The 18,157-nt window shown below is 36.7% G+C and overlaps 1 protein-coding gene and 1 long non-coding RNA gene across 3 annotated transcripts in view; one reads left to right on the forward strand and one right to left on the reverse strand.

Moving 5' to 3' along the window:
- LOC141375179 (uncharacterized) overlaps positions 1-12,372 on the reverse strand; it is a 34,640-nt gene extending 22,268 nt beyond the window's left edge. The window contains exon 1 of the long non-coding RNA XR_012382795.1: positions 12,193-12,372. This is a non-coding gene — a long non-coding RNA (uncharacterized lncRNA). The remainder of the gene's footprint in view (positions 1-12,192) is intronic.
- gramd2aa (GRAM domain containing 2Aa) overlaps positions 1-18,157 on the forward strand; it is an 88,216-nt gene that overhangs the window by 36,135 nt on the left and 33,924 nt on the right. For both annotated transcript variants that reach the window (XM_005166601.5, XM_009303477.3), the window contains exons 3-4: positions 10,409-10,466; positions 14,095-14,167. In XM_005166601.5, coding sequence (XP_005166658.1) covers positions 10,409-10,466; positions 14,095-14,167 — 131 coding nt within the window. The remainder of the gene's footprint in view (positions 1-10,408; positions 10,467-14,094; positions 14,168-18,157) is intronic.

Below are 18,157 nucleotides of genomic sequence, written 5' to 3' on the forward strand. Positions count from 1 at the left end.
AAGTTTATGATATATTATTGTGTTTCAAAGAAACTCCTACATTTCTGCAATCTGTTGCAATAAAAATTAAGTACACTTTAAAGGGCACCTATGATAAAAAAAAAAACATCTTTTGTAAGCTGTTTGGACAGAACTGTGTTTAGGTATAGTCTGTCCATTGTCTTATTGGAGTGATAAAAACACAACAAGCCTCTTTTTATATCCTGATGTTAAAATAGGAATTAAATCCCTACGTTTCTGAGGCCCACCGCAACTTGATGTAGGAGTGCGGTTTCCCTGCCCACGAATTAATTGACAGCCGCCTATTAACTTGACTCCTTAGTAACATGTATAATCATATCTACAAGACAGGACGTGCACAAAGCAACTGTGATTAAAGATCTGTTCAGCTCTCTGTGATAATCTGCATCTCAAGAATGAGTTTTACAAGTTACATGTCAGTGTGCATGTACGTGTACACGAAACTTTATAATGACATATTGTGTGACTCATCCTTGCAGAAAGGCTTGAATTAACTTCACAACAAATACATCAAGTAATGATTTGGAAAGTTCTTACTGTAGGAAGGGAGATCTGCTTCATTCTTGTCTGTCACTGTACTGTTGGGGATTTTGGTTGCCATACCTGATGAATAAATGTCAGTATTTGATGTCAATACAACGTTGGTTTAAGATGTTGACTTGAGGTTGGTTTTTGGGCACTTTTTTAACACAACCTAAAATCAACCAAATATCAATGTCGTTTCATGTTGTTATTGGATGTCAAAATAACATTGTCCTTAGATGCTGGTGACCTAAATTTAACCTAATATGATGTTGTGTGTCTGCTGAGTATGTAGCGTATTTAAGGCAAGTTTATAAAGTGCTCAGCATGTATATGAGTAAACCGATCACAAATCTATCTTTCAAATTTATAGTTTTAACAGGAAGCTATACAATATAATATTTGTCCAAATACATTAGATTAGTCATTGCTGAAGCCAAATCTGGAGCTAATCTAACAATATAATTTACGATTCAATCATTCATTCAACCACTTTTCTGGAGCTGGATTGCGGGGAAGTTCCCAAACCAGCTGATAGACATAGTCCCTCCAGCATGTCCTGGGTCTTCCCAGAGGCCTCCTCCCTGGGGGACATACCTGGAACACCTCTCTTGGTAGGCATCTAGGAGGCATTCGAAACAGATGCCTCCCCGATGTGGAGGAGCAACGGCTCTACTCCGAGCTGACAGAGGTCCTCACCATATCTATTTTTCTATCGATCGTGACCCAAAGTTCATAACCCTAACGTCAACTTTTACAGCATATGTATTACGCAGCGGATGCCCTTTCAGCTGCAACACATCAATGGGAAACACCCATTCCCACACACATACACTACAGACAATTTAGGCTACCCAAATTCACCTGTACCGCATGTCTTTGGACTGTGGGGGTAACCGGAAAACCCGAAGGAAACCCACGCAAACACAGGGAGTACATGCAAACTCCACACAGAAACACCAACTGACCCAGCCGAGTCTTGATCTAGCAACCTTCTTGCTGTGAGGCGAACGTGCTACCCACTGTGCCACCATGCAGCCCCTGTTAAATTTTTGTAGTTTGTAATTTTTTATTTTTTTTTGAAAAAGTTTGCTTGAATTTAGTTTTTTAATCTTTCAATTTCTAAATATTTGGAAACTGGAAATAGTTTGGTGACTAAATAATATTTTAATAAACGTATCTGTTTAATAGATCTGTTTTTTTCAAATGCACCAAAATACATTGCCTATATTCATCGAGAAATGGATAAAAATAATAATTTCTAATAAGAGGTGTATTCAGTTATACGTAGAATAAGTAATTAAGTAAATAAATTTATCTAAAAAAAATAAAAGAAACTCTTACTTTTATAGCAGAAAAGACATTTATTATATAGACTACATGTAGAATATGGGAAATGTCTATTTGTATTATTACATACTTTACCAACAGAAACTTCATACTTTCAGTTCACAATATCTCTCATAAAGTGTGAAATGCCATTCTAATCTCACTTACCACACAGGAAACCAATTGACTTGTACCTCTTTAAGTCAGTTTTCGCAGCATTGACACACTTCTGAGATACTGCCGGGGATTTCTGCTTGTTTTTAATCAGAAATGAAACTGTTAGCTGTTTTACAACGTTAGCACTGCTCCAGCCATTGTTTATGTGTTTAAATAACAATAGAGCGCCATCTATAATAGACTCGGATGTTCATTTTTATCGAAGGCAGCAGAAATAATAGCGGCCTAAGGGGACATAATATTATCTTCTCTGGAACAATGATGTGCTAAATGAAACGTGTTTGTTGACGAGTGTGTCTGTAGCGGTGTTCCCTGTTATGTTGAATAATGATAAAAGCGTAACGGATGCATTCGTCCTGTCAGCAGCAGTGCAGTCTCTGCTGCACTCTTGGCCACGTGCCTGTGCTCCCGCAGCTCTTTCTATTAGGGGTTGGAGAATGGAGTGTGTTAGTGTCCTGAATGACTGATGATTTCATCATCTCATTTCTGATGGCCTCTGATGTCATTAGTTGTCATTGTTTCGCTTCGGGCTGTCATTGAAGTTGATGGTTTTATCCAGTGTTACTTATAGGGTGTTCCACTGCAGTAGAGTAGATTTAAAGGTGCCCTATAGAAACCTGATATAATGCAAATTACTTATATGAAATATCGCCACCTTGGAATTAAGATTCTATCTGCGTTCTGAATGATTTTGAGATATTAAGCTGTAAGTTTTTGCATTCCATATAGCAAACAAAATGCGTGTAACAGTTCTGTTTCATACATTAACATGACAGAGACACTAAGGGCTCTATTTTGATGATCCATGCACAGAGTGCAAAGCGCAGGGCGCAAAAGCAATAAGGGAATGTTGGAATCCACTTTTTCTAATTTAAGGTCGGAAAAATCTGCTTTGCGCTGTGGCACATGGTCTAAAAGGGTTGAGCTTATTTCCTTAATGAGTTATTGGTGTGTTTTGAGAATAAACCAATCAGAGGCTATCTTCACACTGCAGGCAAATGTGGCGCAAATCTGATTTTTCCCCCCTCATGTGACTCAGGTGATGACAGTATGAACAGCCCAAACCGCATGGAATCTGGGGCCTCATGTATCAACGCTGCGTACGCACAAAAACTTTGCGTACGCCAGGTTTCACGCTCAGAATCGCTCACGTTTGGATTTACTAACAATGAACTGAACGTGGGAATGTGCGCAGCTTCACGGCAGCTTTCTGGCAGGCGTACGCACATTTTTTGTGCGTGTCTGTTTTATTTCCATTGGCGACTCCTAGAGGCAGTTGTGTTAAATTCCTCTCTACAAAGTGTCTGAGCCTTGCAATGGCAGCTGTATGAGACGGGTTCATAGTAGGTATGTAAGATTTCCATACCATACAGTTGACCAGCTAAACATTAAAGCACAATTTGCAGCGGTCGCCTGTTTTCCCAGTGTAATGGGAGCTATCTACCGCACGCACATTGCTATAAAGACACTATGTGAAGATAAATTTGCATGCGTGAATCAGAAACATTTCCATTCAAAAAATGTGCAAATAAAATATGATGCACAAACTTATTGATGATTCCTACTTGTCTTTCTCGTGATAAATAGTGGGCAAAATCTGATATGTAGCGGGGGAAAAAAGAAGAAAAACTTCATCAGACGCTGGATTCGAGCCGAGTTTATACTCGAACGTGTCAGTACATGATCACATGCTTCCTATGAGGTGCGCCACTGAGACTGCTAAGGGTACTGCAACAGTTTACAGATATAAACCAGACTATTTCTTTTTTAAATGCACTCAGTGCGATGTTCAGACCCAACTGTGTTAACCGTATCAGCTAAACTCTCCAACTCTATTTTTTTCTTTTGTTGTTAATTCCGGAGAACAAACTTGCAAATAACACCGCTTTTCTCCGGTCTACCTCCGAAAGCAGCACCTCCAATACACATTCTGTTCAAAGTTTCTCTTTTTGCTTGATTTTGCCATTGCTTTTTCGTTGGGTTTTGCCATTAGCATAGTCATTTGCATATTCATACGGGGGAGGAGGCAGGGAGGGGTTTTGTGCTCGTGCATGTTGCGCTCAGTTTCACGTTCATTCAGATGTACAAAAGAATATGCGTGAGATTCGGCGTACGCAGTGTTTCATACATCTGAATTTTTTTCTGCGTACGCACATTTACAGCTTTGTGCGTACGCAATGTTTTAGTAAGATTTCCACGCAAGTCTTCGTACATGAGGCCCCTGATCTTTTCAGGTCAGATCTGTGCCACTTTCATATGTGGTCTTAAATCAGACACAGATCTGATATTTTGCACGGTGAACGGTTATGTCGGATTTCATGTGGCTTTTACATATTCTTTGAGCGACATGCGTCATCATTCTGTGCTGCAAACATCATCTACCCCACAGCAGCACAGTAGAATGGCACACAGGGCGATTACAGTAGCCGGTTACAGTAGCCGTCAGCTAGCTCTCTGCAACTCTCACATGGTCGCCCACTGAAGCTAAGCAGGGCTGCGCCCGGTCAGTACCTGGATGGGATACCATATGTGAAAGCTAGGTTGCTGCCGGAAGTGGTGTTAGTGAGGCCAGCAGGGGGTGCCCAACCTGCGGTCTGTGTGGGTTTTAATGCCCCAGTATAGAGACGGGGACGCTATACTGCTCAGTGAGCGCCGTCTTTCGGATGAGACGTTAAACCGAGGTCCCGACTCTCTGTGGTCGTTAAAAATCTCAGGATGTCCTTCGAAAAGAGTAGGGGTTTAACCCCGGCATCCTGGCCAAATCTGCCCACTGGCCTTTGTCCATCATGGCCTCCTAACCATCCCCATATTCAATTGGCTGCATCACTGTCTCCTCTCCACCAATCAGCTGGTGTGTGGTGTGCGGTCTGGCGCAAAATGGCTGCCGTCGCGTCATCCAGGTGGATGCTGCACACTGGTGGTGGATGAGGAGATTCCCCCCACTGTGTAAAGCGCTTTGAGTGCCCAGAAAAGCGCTATATAAATGTAAGGAATTATTATTATTATTATTACAGTAACACAGAAAGTTGTTTGTTCATGCTAAAAACGATTTTGAAGGCAAAACTAATCTGGTTAACGATTAAGGAACGGGTTGATCACAAAGCCAAAAAGCTTCATGGGTGTTGCGGAAAGGGGATCCGTGTGCAAAGAAGGAAGAACTTTCTCTCCGAGAGAAAAAAGGGCAGGTGCTTGAGCACCCAAACCCCCCTTCTGCAAGTGTCTGCTGTTTATAGCTAAGTAAAATTAAATAACTCCGCAAACGGAGATAAACCAACTCCGCCTTCACAGCTCAGTCTGCGGCTGCTCATTAACCATTGATGAGTTCACAACACCGGTGGTCAGAGCGTCACACATCGCGATTAACATAAATCACAAACGATCAGTGTTTTTTTTATCACAGGAGACTTATTTTAGGTCTCAAATGCCGAAATACACCTTAGTAGTAGCAGAACAATCATTTACAGTTCATGAAATACACCATGGTTGTCTGTGAAAAGGGTAATAATAATATAAGCATGATCTGACTACGTGCTTACTCATGCAGCACTCACGTGTGCATAATTAGACATTTTGCGTTCTCTGTAATGCACTTTTGCGCATGCAGGTCAGTTTAGGACCATGATCTGTTCACACTGCAAATCTGATATAGGCCACATTTATAAGAGCAGTATGAACAGCCATGCAAATAAATCAGATGTGAGAAAAAACCTTTTTTGAGCACTAAGCCTCGCAGTGTGAACGTAGCTTCAGTCTCATCTCCCATTCCCTTTAAAAGTCAGTTGCGTCGCGCCATAGCACATTTGTTATTTACATGGCGGACTTTGTATGTGGAAAAACTGAGCATTTTACTAGCAAGAAAACAGTTAAACAGACAATCTACAGTGCGAGAATGAGAGATGAGCCTCCTCATTGTTTACTTTCACTTTCACTCTCGTGGATAAGGAACTATGTTGTATGCACAGATATCCATTAGCCTATTAATAATTAATTTCGTTTGTTACATTACATTTTTGTTTTCTTTAACATTTATTTAATGTTTTAGGATGAATATTTTTTCTTGTTCAAATTTAGCATACAAGGCTTTGTCAAATATTCTGTCTAGTGCAGCTGCTAAAGGTGCTGTATACATTTTTGACTCTTCTAAAGCATAAAAAGGCAATCAATGCTTGGAGATTTTAAAGAAACATGCCAAGTGAACATTCTCGTTTATCTGTAAAAAAAAATGCTCAGATATTCTGCTTCAAAAATGTGTGTTACGTGCCGGAACGCTGTCTTTGTTTATGTTCTTTTAACCCACCCACTGCCAGTTTAGCCAATTATATTTCAGCACTCCGGGTTGCCTTGGTGGAAAACCTCATATTTCATTCATTCATTTAGAAGGGCTCTAAAAGCATGCGTCCATGACAGAAATGCAACCTCCGGTGGACAGTATCAGACCCTGAAATGAGACAGATTCAGTTCCACATAGAGTTATTAATTAACAAATGATATAAATATTACAAACCTAAACATTAGGTTAGCAGGTTACAGTGTAACGACGTGTCCTAACAACACGTTTCATGACGAGATTTGCAGTGATATGCAATTTGGCTATTTCCACCAGAAGAAACATGACAGAAATTTAAATACAGCCATTTAGAAGCACAGAATATGCACTCACTCACAAAATAGTAAGGTTTATAATCTGTTTCGGGGATTCCCAAACCTTTTTATTCCGGGACCCACCTAGGCAAGTAATTCAATCTCAAGACCCACCATTATATTTTAATATGGAAAAATGGGTAAAAAAATGTATCCATTCAAAGCAGTCAAAAGGCTTTTTGGATTTTGTGATTTGATATGCGCAAAATAAGGCTTGAAGTGCTTTTTGTGGGATGCTGGCTGTAACTGTGAACATTTTTTTGTTGAAAAAGATACTCTTCTTTTTTTTTAGAAGAGAATATGATCAACCTTTAATCAAGCCCCTTGATTATGATCAAGCCCTGTCACATCGCAGTAAATTCCACTGCTAGTGTATATTGTCATAAGAAACATACACATTTGCTTGAGGTAGGAATGATGGGGGAAGTTACATTACTATTATTATTTTCCATAACATCTATGCCCTTCCATAACATTAGGTGACGTTAAAACTAACAGATAGCACTATAGCTATTTATTGATTAGCAATCTGTCAACATTGGGATGTAAAAAATATGGGACAACACATAGCTTCAAATGATAGAATACATAGCAAACATTAGAAAATATTGACAATAAAATAAAAGGTTTAGCCTATTAAAATCAATGGCCTATACAGAAATTAAATAAAGCTATAAAATCTATTTTACTTTTAATTGTATTTGCATATTGATTAAAGTTACCATAGTTAGTTAGTGAAGAGCAGCAAATGAATCTCTCATTGTGTTTTGTTTGATAACAGAGGTGTTAATGTAAGAATGCACAGATCTATAATGAAGCATTCGAGTACTGTAGTAACTGTTTGTGCTCATTTAAGAGAAAATTAGTAGTGTTTAAAATAAAACACGCAGGACGGAAAAAAATAAATAAATAAATAAGCACTTTTCCGACGGTCCCTTACTGAGAGCTCTGCTCTGCGCGAGCTCTCCCGGCTAAACGCAGTTTGGGAGGGCTCAAACTGAGCAGTGCTTGTAATGTCGAGAGAAAAAAAAAGGAAAAGACCGCTGTGAAACATAAGCTTTGTCTTTTTGTAGGAAACACACTTTAGATATTTTTAGGTTAAGAGGTTTTTGAGTTAATGCCGTCAATCGTACTGGTTTTGATTCATCGCAATGTAAATATAGCTGCAGCTATGTGACACTGCACGACCCACCATTGTTCACTATGCGACCCACTAGTGGGTTGCGACCCACAGTTTGAAAACCCCTGATCTATTTAATACATATTAACCATCTTTAACATTTTTAAATGTACATGTTGAATCACGTGTTTAGTTCTGAAGTTCAATTTCAAGTTCTGAGGTAAACTATCTGCCGCTGATTTTAGTATGGGCAATAAATGTCATGTAAAATGGCATTCAAACTCACATTGTTAGCATTTAACACTAAATAAAGCACATGAGGTGTACCTGAGGTGATCATTGTCAGTTTTCTGTTGTTCACCTGTGAGAAAATAGAAGCCGTTTCTAATACTGTATATTAATCTGAGGTGTAGGTTAGAACAAAAACTCCTTTTAATATGAAAAATATTCCTTCTATTGTGTGCCGTTGCTTTTAATTGGAACACGGTTTAAATCACTCACTCCTGTCCTCAATCTGGCAACCTGCAATTCTGTTTGTTTTGATCCAGGAGTGCAATACAGTTCAACCACTGGGTGTCAAACGTACATACTGCACATTTAATTTTATGTAATTAATAGGGTCATATTTATTGAATTATATGCTTTATATGAATCAATGAGTTAGATATATTGAATTATATGCCCCATTAATTGAATGAAGTAATGGCTCTTCAAGGCTTAATATCAACTTTAAAAGCAAACAGACAACGAGCAAATGAGATGGAAACATCCATCCATACTCAGTCACACACATACACTATGGACAATTTAGCTTATCCAATTCACCTAAAGCACATGTCTTTGAACTGTGGGGGAATCCAGAGCACACAAATCGTGGGGAGAACATGCAAACTCCACACAGAAATGCCAACTGACCCAGCCGGGGCTTGAACCAGCTACCCTCTTGCTGTGAGGCAATCGTGCTAGCCACTGCACCACTATGACGCCCCTGTCAGGTGACATAACCAAAGCACATCATTGGCTATGCTAAGGTCTTCTGTTTCTAACAAAAAAATTTATTCGATAGTCTTAAAGAAACAGTGGCAGGGAAATGAACATAAATAACATGTAGCCATATGGCAACACCTTGCGGTAGAGGGTTAAATATATATCAGGGTTAAAATGATATATTGTCTGGGCTTGTGTTGTATGTTGTATATTACAGCACAATTTCCTTGTTATTTTGCACACTTATGTCTCTATATAATATTTCTTATACTACTAGAAATATATATATATATATATATATATATATATATATATATATATATATATATATATATATATATATATATATATATATATATATATATATATATATATATATATATATGAAATGCAAATATGAACTTGTATAGCATATATAGAGTATAACAGACCAGTTCTGACATCTTTCTCTCTTCAGAGTTTGGCCACTCGCCAACTGTACACTCCCTCCACCTTTCCTAACTCCTCCTAGCTCATTTCTGATATTCCTTTGAAGTGATAGTCAAGTAATCAGCCTCACATCTTCATGAACTCATAATCAATCAAAATTGTTCATGCTTTAGGTTCTGTTCTGTTACCCCTGCAAAAAATAAAGAAAAAATAAAGAATAATAACTTCTATTTCTCCATTGTATATTTTATTGTAATATTGCTAAATGTAAGCATTTTACTGTATCATAATGTGTATGACTATATTAATAAAATTAACCAATAAATCTGAAAGGCTTATTTCCCAAAAACACAATAGACATCATTTAAATGTATATGGATTTAAATGGTGAAATATTGATGGTTTGTGATGTTATGTCAGTTGGGTCATTTAATGTAAGTTGTCTGAATTTAAATATATCACTAACTTAAACACAGAATAATCATTCAAATTCATTTCTCTTATTCTGTTATACAGTAAAGGTGTTATTTCTCACCTTTATAAATATAACAAAACTCAGTTTATGAGGATTACAAGTAAAAAAGGTGTTGATCGTGCCACGTTTAAAGGTTTAAAATGTTCAAACAATGACAAGGAACAGTATTCAGCTGACTTACTAATAATATATTTTTGTAAACGATACTCTTAAGATAGGAAAGGCCCAATACACATATATAATACACATGTATAAAAAACACTTATTTTAATAACAGAAAAAAAATATTTATTGTGATAGATAGCATACTATATGTCACATTAAGTTTGACCTCATTCAGCAAAATCATAGTATCCTAAAAAATATTTGAAATCCTTTTGAATTACTGTATAATATAAAGTCATTCAGGAAAGCTTGTGATGCACTCTGCCTAGAGCATGAGCTCATATCTTAGGTCGAGGGTCATGTATTTTCTGTCATGAGTTCACCCTGAAGTTAACAAGGCTGTGTGTTTGCTCAGTTTTATAGTGCAGATGAAAAGAATACATGTGAAACTTGATAACGTAATGGAAATTTTACCTTTATATGTTCTTTTAACGTGCCGTTTTCTAAATGCTGCTCCTTTGAAAAAAATCATGTGAGTTATACAAGTGATCATGCAGGTTAATATTTATCACATCATCTTTCTATTTCTCCTTTTCTCATAGGATACATCTAATAGATGATCTGTCATATGAGGACGTCAAGAAATGCTATCGTGGATCTGTAAGTGACACACAGATCATCATGTAATATCTTGTAAAAGCAGTGACATTAAATAACAAAAAGTATGAATAATTGTGACTCTGCATCATAAAACCAGCCATGAATATAGTCAAAAATACTTTGTATGAGTCAAAATTATCCATTTTTGCATGCCAAAAGTTATTAAAGGGTTAGTCCACCTAAAAAATAACAATTTAAAACTAAATAGTGCCAGTCAAGTGATTCCAAGCCTTTATGAGTTTCTTTCTTCTGTTGGGCACAAAAGAAGATATTTAGAAAAATGTTGGGAACATGTAAATGTTGAAATAAATACTACGGAAGTGAATGTTTACAGGTTTCCAACATTTTTCAAAATCCTCTTTTGTGTTTTATATAAAAAAGATACTCATAAAGGTTTGAAACAAGTGGAAGGGGAAGTAAACAATGACAGAATTTTAAGTTTTGATTAAACTGCTTTTTAGGGAAAGATCTTCAATGAAGACATTTAATAAATCTTGCTCTATTAATATATTTAAACCTTCATGAACTGCTAAAAATTGAATTTGGGCAACTTTAAAATTGATTTTCTCAGTACATTTCAGATGTACTGTCATATAGTTGTATCTCAGCCATATGCTGTCCTGTCTTAATAAACCATACATCATTGGAATGCATATTTATTCTGCTTTGAAATTATGTATAAATCTCAATTTCCAAAAATTGACAGTTATGCAGCATTTTTTGATCAAGCATCATAAATAAATAATTAAACGAAAACTTGAACTTTCATTACTAGCAAGTTTTCCAGTGTTATAAATAAACTGCATCACTTGAGAAGCTCTCCTGTCATAAATATTGCACATCTAAAAGGAAATCTCCAACGAATTCACGGTTCATTCCTTGTCATCATGTTTTTTTTTTTTTTTCTGGTTCTTAAATGCCAAAAAAAGTTTTTTGCTTGTGTAAGCTTTCAATAAATCTGGCTTTGACCTATTGGCATAAAAAATAAAACATTCTATTTCATTAAAAACAAGTCTCTTGGCTTAGATCTGATGAACAAATCCACTTTATACAGTGTTATTTTTCTGAACAATAAGCATATCCTTTTACAAAAAGCTAATCCAAGCATTATGTATATCGTTGTGGTGGAAAAAGAACCACATTCTAGAAATGACCCAGCATTGGCTGTTGATCTTAGTCGTCTGATGTTGCAGTGATTTTTAATAAATGTATGAAATCTTATCAAGTTAAAATGTCTTAGAATTGCAACCAAATTTAATTCATAAGATTAAATATAAACAAGACTGTTTGCCTTTTTGTTAAAGTTCTTTAGTCTTGTTTTCTAAAGCAAATACATTTATTATTGCTCTTAAAAGAAAGTAAAGTTAACCCCAAAATTAAAATGAACTCAATCTCAGACCATCCAAGATGTAAGTGACATTTTCTTCAGTAGAACTTGTAACTCTTTATTGGTTCTCATTAAAATAACATCCGGCTGCCAGCTCTCTGCAACTCTTACATGGTTTCCCACTGAAGCTAAGCAGGGCTGCACTTGGTCAGTAGCTGAATGGGAGACCACATGGGAAAGCTAAGTTGCTGCCGGAAGTGGTGTTAGTGAGGCCAGTTCAACCTGTGCTCTGTGTGAGTCCTAACGCCCCAGTATAGTGAAGGGACTCTATAATCTACCTCAGCGAGCACCGTCTTTTTGGATGAGACATTAAACTGAAATTAAAATTTGCCCACTGACCTTTGTCCATCATGGCCTCCTAACCATCCCCATATAATAATTGGCTTCATCACTCTGTCTTCTCTCCACCAATCAGCTGGTGTGTGGTGTGTGGTCTGGTGCAATATGGCTGCCGTTGCGTCATCCAGGTCGATGATGCACACAGGTGGTGGATGAGGAGATTCCCTAAATGTGTAAAGCACTTTGAGTGTCCACAAAAGCATTATATACATTTCACATCAATTATTAGCCCCACTTTGGATTTAGTTTTCTCATTTAATCATTTCCCAATTGATGTTTAACATAGCAAGGAAATTTTCACAGTATGTCTGACAATATTTTTCCTTCTCGAGAAAGTCAATTTTTTTTTATTTCTACTAGAATAAAATCAGTTTTTAATGTTTAAACACCATTTTAAGGTCACAATTATTACCCCCTTTAAGCTATATTTTTTTCAATATTCTACAGAACAAACCATTATTAGACAATGACTTGCCTAATTACCCTAAACTGCCTAGTTAGCCTAATTAACCTAGTTAAGCCTTTAAATGTCACTTTAAGCTGTGTAGAAGTGTCTTGAAAATATCTAGTCAAATAATATTTACTCTCATCATGGCAAAGATAAAATAAATCTGTTATTAGAAATGAGTTATTAAAACTTTTAGAAATGTATTGAAAAAATCTTCTCTCCGTTAAACAGAAATTGGGAAAAATTGAACAGGGGGGCTATTAATTTAGGGGGGCTAACAATTCTGACTTCAACTGTAAATGTAAGCCCTTATTATTATTGTTATTGTTATTATTATTATTATTATTATTATTATTATTATTATTAGTATTAGTAGTAGTAGTAGTAGTAGTAGTAGTAGTAGTATTATTACTATTATTATGTATTAAGGCCGATGAAAAAGGAATAGTCACTATTTTCTATATAGGTTGATAGGTCTAGGCATTATGCTCTCATTCTGGTGCAATAATCAAGAAACTTTGCTGCTCTACCATGGCAGATGCAATGGCACTATGCAGCGCTGTTACCTAACTGGGAACCATTTTTAGTTTTTTGATTATTTTGTCAAACTTAATAAAGCTTATCTATATTGACCTACAAAATAACAACGTTTTGCTGTTTTTTCCATCAGTCTTAGTACACTGTAACTACAGAAATGTCAAGCTTTAAAATAGGACAATTATCAAAAGTAATACATTTTTTTAAACAAGATGCTAATGGTCTAACCTGATTCAATGATGCATGCTAAGCTAATCTAAAATGCTCCTGCCAGACCCAGGATCGGCTAAATGATAACGATAACAAAAGTGGTAAAACTCAACCGTTTAACGCTGGGCGACATAAAAAAAGTGTAGTGTTCCTTTAAGGCATCATGCTTTTATTACAGCTTATAAACAGACACTGTATTTGTACAAGCAGGGTTAAATGTTGACAGGGAAGTGGATAAGTCCATCTACATAATGAACATTATCCGAATGATCAGCTGAGCGTCAGTGTGCTCAAAACACACAGCAGGAAGCAAGAGTGAGAGAGTCTCAGTGCAACAAACGAGCCCACAAGTTTTTCTTTCAAGGTGCAGTGGGTGTTTCTGCTGCACGCCTGTGACTGAGAGAGAGAGAGAGAGAGAGAGAGAGAGAGAGGGAAAGAAAGAGAGAGAGACGCTTCTGAAGTAACCAGAAACGCTGTATTAGCTCACAGGAAGAGGACAGGTCTAAGTTGCCTCTTAGTGGTGGGACAGCAGAGAGAGACGGGGAATCTGCAGAACACACACGGCTGCCTCTGCGTTTGGCGTGGAGCGTTAGTGTCGTGTCAGCATGCTCAGTTTGGTGCAGAGCTCACATCCCTTACGAGAAAGAGCCAGGCTGCAGAAGAGCTGTGCGAAGCAGCTGATTTCCCTTTCCTCTACCCCCTCACAGACCGTCAGCAAGTACAATGCGCAGTACCACAAGCTCTTCCAGAGCGTGCCCAAAGAAGAGCTCCTGATGAAAGGTACGTTTGTTGTTATTCTACTCCTTCTGCTGCAAGATTTTTCATTTTGCTGCATCTTCCCGCTTCTTGTAAAGTGACCTTGGGAGATGATTCAGCTAGTTATACTCCAGCTCCCTCCGTATACATTCAACAATTACATTTGCTGCTTGTTCAAACTATTTATTTAAATTTGCTGAATCCACACAATTTTTGAGCTTTTTTGGGGGGACAACTTAACTGTTTTATGTTCAATCCACTTAAATTTGTAAAAACAATAAAGTTGACTTGATTTGTTTTGGGTCAACTTAAAGGAATTGTGTGTGTTTGTTGTTTGTTTGAACTATTTATTTAAAATGAGCTAAAACAACAATTCTTTAGGGGGTTGTTTTGTTTGTTTTTGGAAAACTCGATTGTTTTATGTTCAATCCACTTAAATTTGTAAAACCTAATAAGCTAACTTTATTATTCATGCTGTCCCAACACATATCAGTTGTGTGGAACCCAACACTTTTTACATCTTGCAGTTGTTTGAAAGTATAGTTTAGTGTCCGCAAAATCCCATTTAAATTTTTCTAAAATTAAATGATGTTAAACTGCACAGCTTCACTGTTAATAAAATTATCCATTATCCAAGTTCACAACATACCGAATAAGAGCAAAGGTCTGAAAACACAAGGGAAATTGGATTTTAGTCTGCGTGTTAAAGGGATAGTTCATCCAAAAATGAAAATGCATTTCCTCAGAGAGTTGTTTCCTCCGCTGAACAGAAAAGAAGCAAACAAAGCTGGAAAGCTGTATTCATTGACTTCCATAGTATTTGTTTTTGCTACTATGAAAGTCAATGGATACAGGTTTCCAGCTTTGTTCAGTATATCTTCTTTTAAATACATTTTAAAAAATACAGTAAAAAAGTGAGTGCATTTTCAATTTTCAATCTGTCCCTTTAAAGCATGTAAATACAGTTAAAGTCAGAATTATTAGCCCCCTGTTTATTTTTGTCTCCAATATCTGTTTAACAGAAAGAAGATTTTTTTCAACACATTTCTAAACATAATAGTTTTAATAACTCATTTCTCATAACTGGTTTATTTTATGTTTGCCATGATGACAGTCGATAATATTTTACTAGATATTTTTCAAGACACTTCTATACAGCTTAAAGTGACAAAGGCTTAACTAAGTTAATTAGGTTAACTAGGCAGCTTAGGGTAATTAGGCAAGTTATTGTATAACAATGGTTTGCTCTGTATATCGAAAAAAAATTAGCTTAAAGGGGCCAATAATTTTGTCCTTAAAATGGTGTTTAAAAAAATAATAACTGTTTTTATTCTAGCTAAAATAAAACAAATATTATCAGACATTCTGTAAAAAATTCCTTGCTCTGTTAAACATAATTTGGGAAATGTTTAAAAAAGAAAAAAAATTCAAAGGGGGGACTAATAATTCTGACTTCAGCTGTTACTTACATTTATTTCTAAAACACTTTGAAACAACCTAAATGGGAACCAAAGTGCTGTACATAGAAAAATACCAACAAACATGCAAACAGCCCAAATACATTTACAACACATGCTTAAAAGCAAAAAAATAAATAAAAATAAGTGTTTTTAATAACCTCTGAATGTGTATTATTATATATGTATGGTCCCCTGTTATGTAAGGTGTATTTAACTACTATAGCATGAAAATATTAACTTTCTTAATAAAAAGTTATGTAAATTAAGGGGATAGTTCACCCTAAACATGAAAATTTGGACATAGTTTGAATAGATACAATAACTGTGGATGGACAGTCTGAATTTTATCCAGAGCAATGTTTTCTATTTGATCCCTCTAGTACCACCACCGATCCAAAATGGCTCTTATGTGTATCCTAATAACTAAATAATCTTTAGAAGTGTTATTTGATTGAACCAGCAGATTCGAATGTTATCACTTGATTAATTGGGTGTTATTAGTGGCTATCAGCTGATAGATATGGGCCAGTAGTGGCTATCTGTGCTTACTGGTAGGCTCAGAAGGCTGTTATCATCCATCCACGTGGTTAATCAGCTTTAGATCACATACGGCTGCAGCCGGAAGTTTGCGAGAATTATTTATATTATTTAATAAATTTCCCATTAATTGTATTTTATTAACGTCTAGCCCAACCCTAAACCCAACCGTCACAGTAATGTAAAAACAGATCTGGATCTGGTTTCTTCTCTATTAGTAAAGCTGATCAACCATGTGGATGGATAATAACAGCCTTCGAAGTCTACCAGTAGGCTCAAAAGGTTGATACCGGCCCACATCTATCAGCTGATAACCACTGATAATGCCCATTAAATCGAGTGGTAACATTCGAAGCGGGTGAATCTGGTTAAGTGTTACGTAACTCAAAGCAGCTTCCCAGTCCAGGCATTATATCAAAGTGTATGCGGAAACTTAACAAATTGTAATAGTAAACATGTACAAAACTATGTAGTACTTTCAAGAATCAAGATTACAAAAAAAAAAAAAAAAAAATATATATATATATATATATATATATATATATATATATATATATATATATATATATATATATATATATATATATATATATATATATATAATTATGCCTAAAATCCGATGGCCAGAAAATGATTATTATTTTCTAAATTGTTACAATATTGGTGTCTGTGATGCAGCAACCCCAGAAACTGTTGTGTACATTGTGATATGACTAAAAAATTGTCATAAACGAATATATTCTCAATTAAAATGCGTACGTAGCGGCTTGGACCCAGAAAACAGTATTCCATACAACACGAAGCAGATACTATACCTGCCATTTTAATACTCCTCCTTGGTCATTCCTCCATTTTGTCCAATTGTTCTGAAAATCAAACTAGGTTGTTTGACCATGCTGACAAAAATTTACAGAAATAAAGCTGATTAGTCAATCCATTCTTAAATAACACATGAAATGAGGCTTTATCTAGACCAGGGGTGGGCAAACTCGGTCCTGGAGGGCCGGTGTCCTGCACAGTTCAACCCTAATCAAACACACCTGCTTATAGATTTCTTGTGATCTTAAAGACACTGATTAGCATGCTCAGGTGTGTTTGACTAGTGTTGGAACAAAACTCTGCAGGGACACCGGCCCTCGAGGATCAAGTTTGCCCATCTCTGATCTAGACCAAACTTGGTGTGGGGTTTCAAACCCATGAACTGAGATAACTTGCACAGATCAGCATAGTGCTTCCTTGTGGTCAAGAGGTTTGAAAACAACTATAGCAGCATAAGTTTTCATTTCTCCACGTCATCCACTTTGGTTGTCGGCCATTTTCAATTTTGCCAGAAATGCTATTTGTTATGAATGCATTTTCATATTATTTACACATTTTGAAAAACAATTTTTTTATTCTCACCAAATTTGAGTCAAGGCTGATTCATACTTCTGCTTCAAGTGCGCACATGGTCCAGCACAGCCTTCGGGCAGTCGTATAGCCTTTGCAGTGGCTGGCACCGACGCTGACGTGCACCTCTCAAATATGTAATTACATGTCACAACGACAAGTAGTGCAAGCTCTGGTATTGGTCGGCTTGGTAGCGGTGATGAGCGTGGGTTGTGCTGAGAGCCGCGAGCCAGATAGAGCGAGTGTTTACAAGTGTCAAGTCTTATGAAAAAGCTCCAGATGGAAACTTTTGTTTTGTGTTTAGCTTATGATTAAAGTTGTTGCACGTCCGCCGGTTCCCGCTTCAGAATGAGCAAGTTTTAGCTACTTGTAGCATTCAGAATAAACAAAACACCTGCAAAGAAGGAACATAAAAACCTACTACCAGCTAGCGTTTGAAAGTGTTATTGCAGAGCAACATAAACAGCACATACAAGTATAAATGCACAACTATTGGCCCGTTTTCACTGAGTGGTACGGTATGGATTGGTTTGGTTCGCTTTTATAGCCGTGTCCACTTTTAAAAAGGCGTACCGAACCGAACCGTACCGTACCACTTTTTCGGCACCCTTTCGAAAGGGTGCCAAAC

This window comes from Danio rerio, chromosome 7 (assembly GCF_049306965.1).
Source record: "Danio rerio strain Tuebingen ecotype United States chromosome 7, GRCz12tu, whole genome shotgun sequence".
Classification (NCBI taxonomy): domain Eukaryota; kingdom Metazoa; phylum Chordata; class Actinopteri; order Cypriniformes; family Danionidae; genus Danio; species Danio rerio.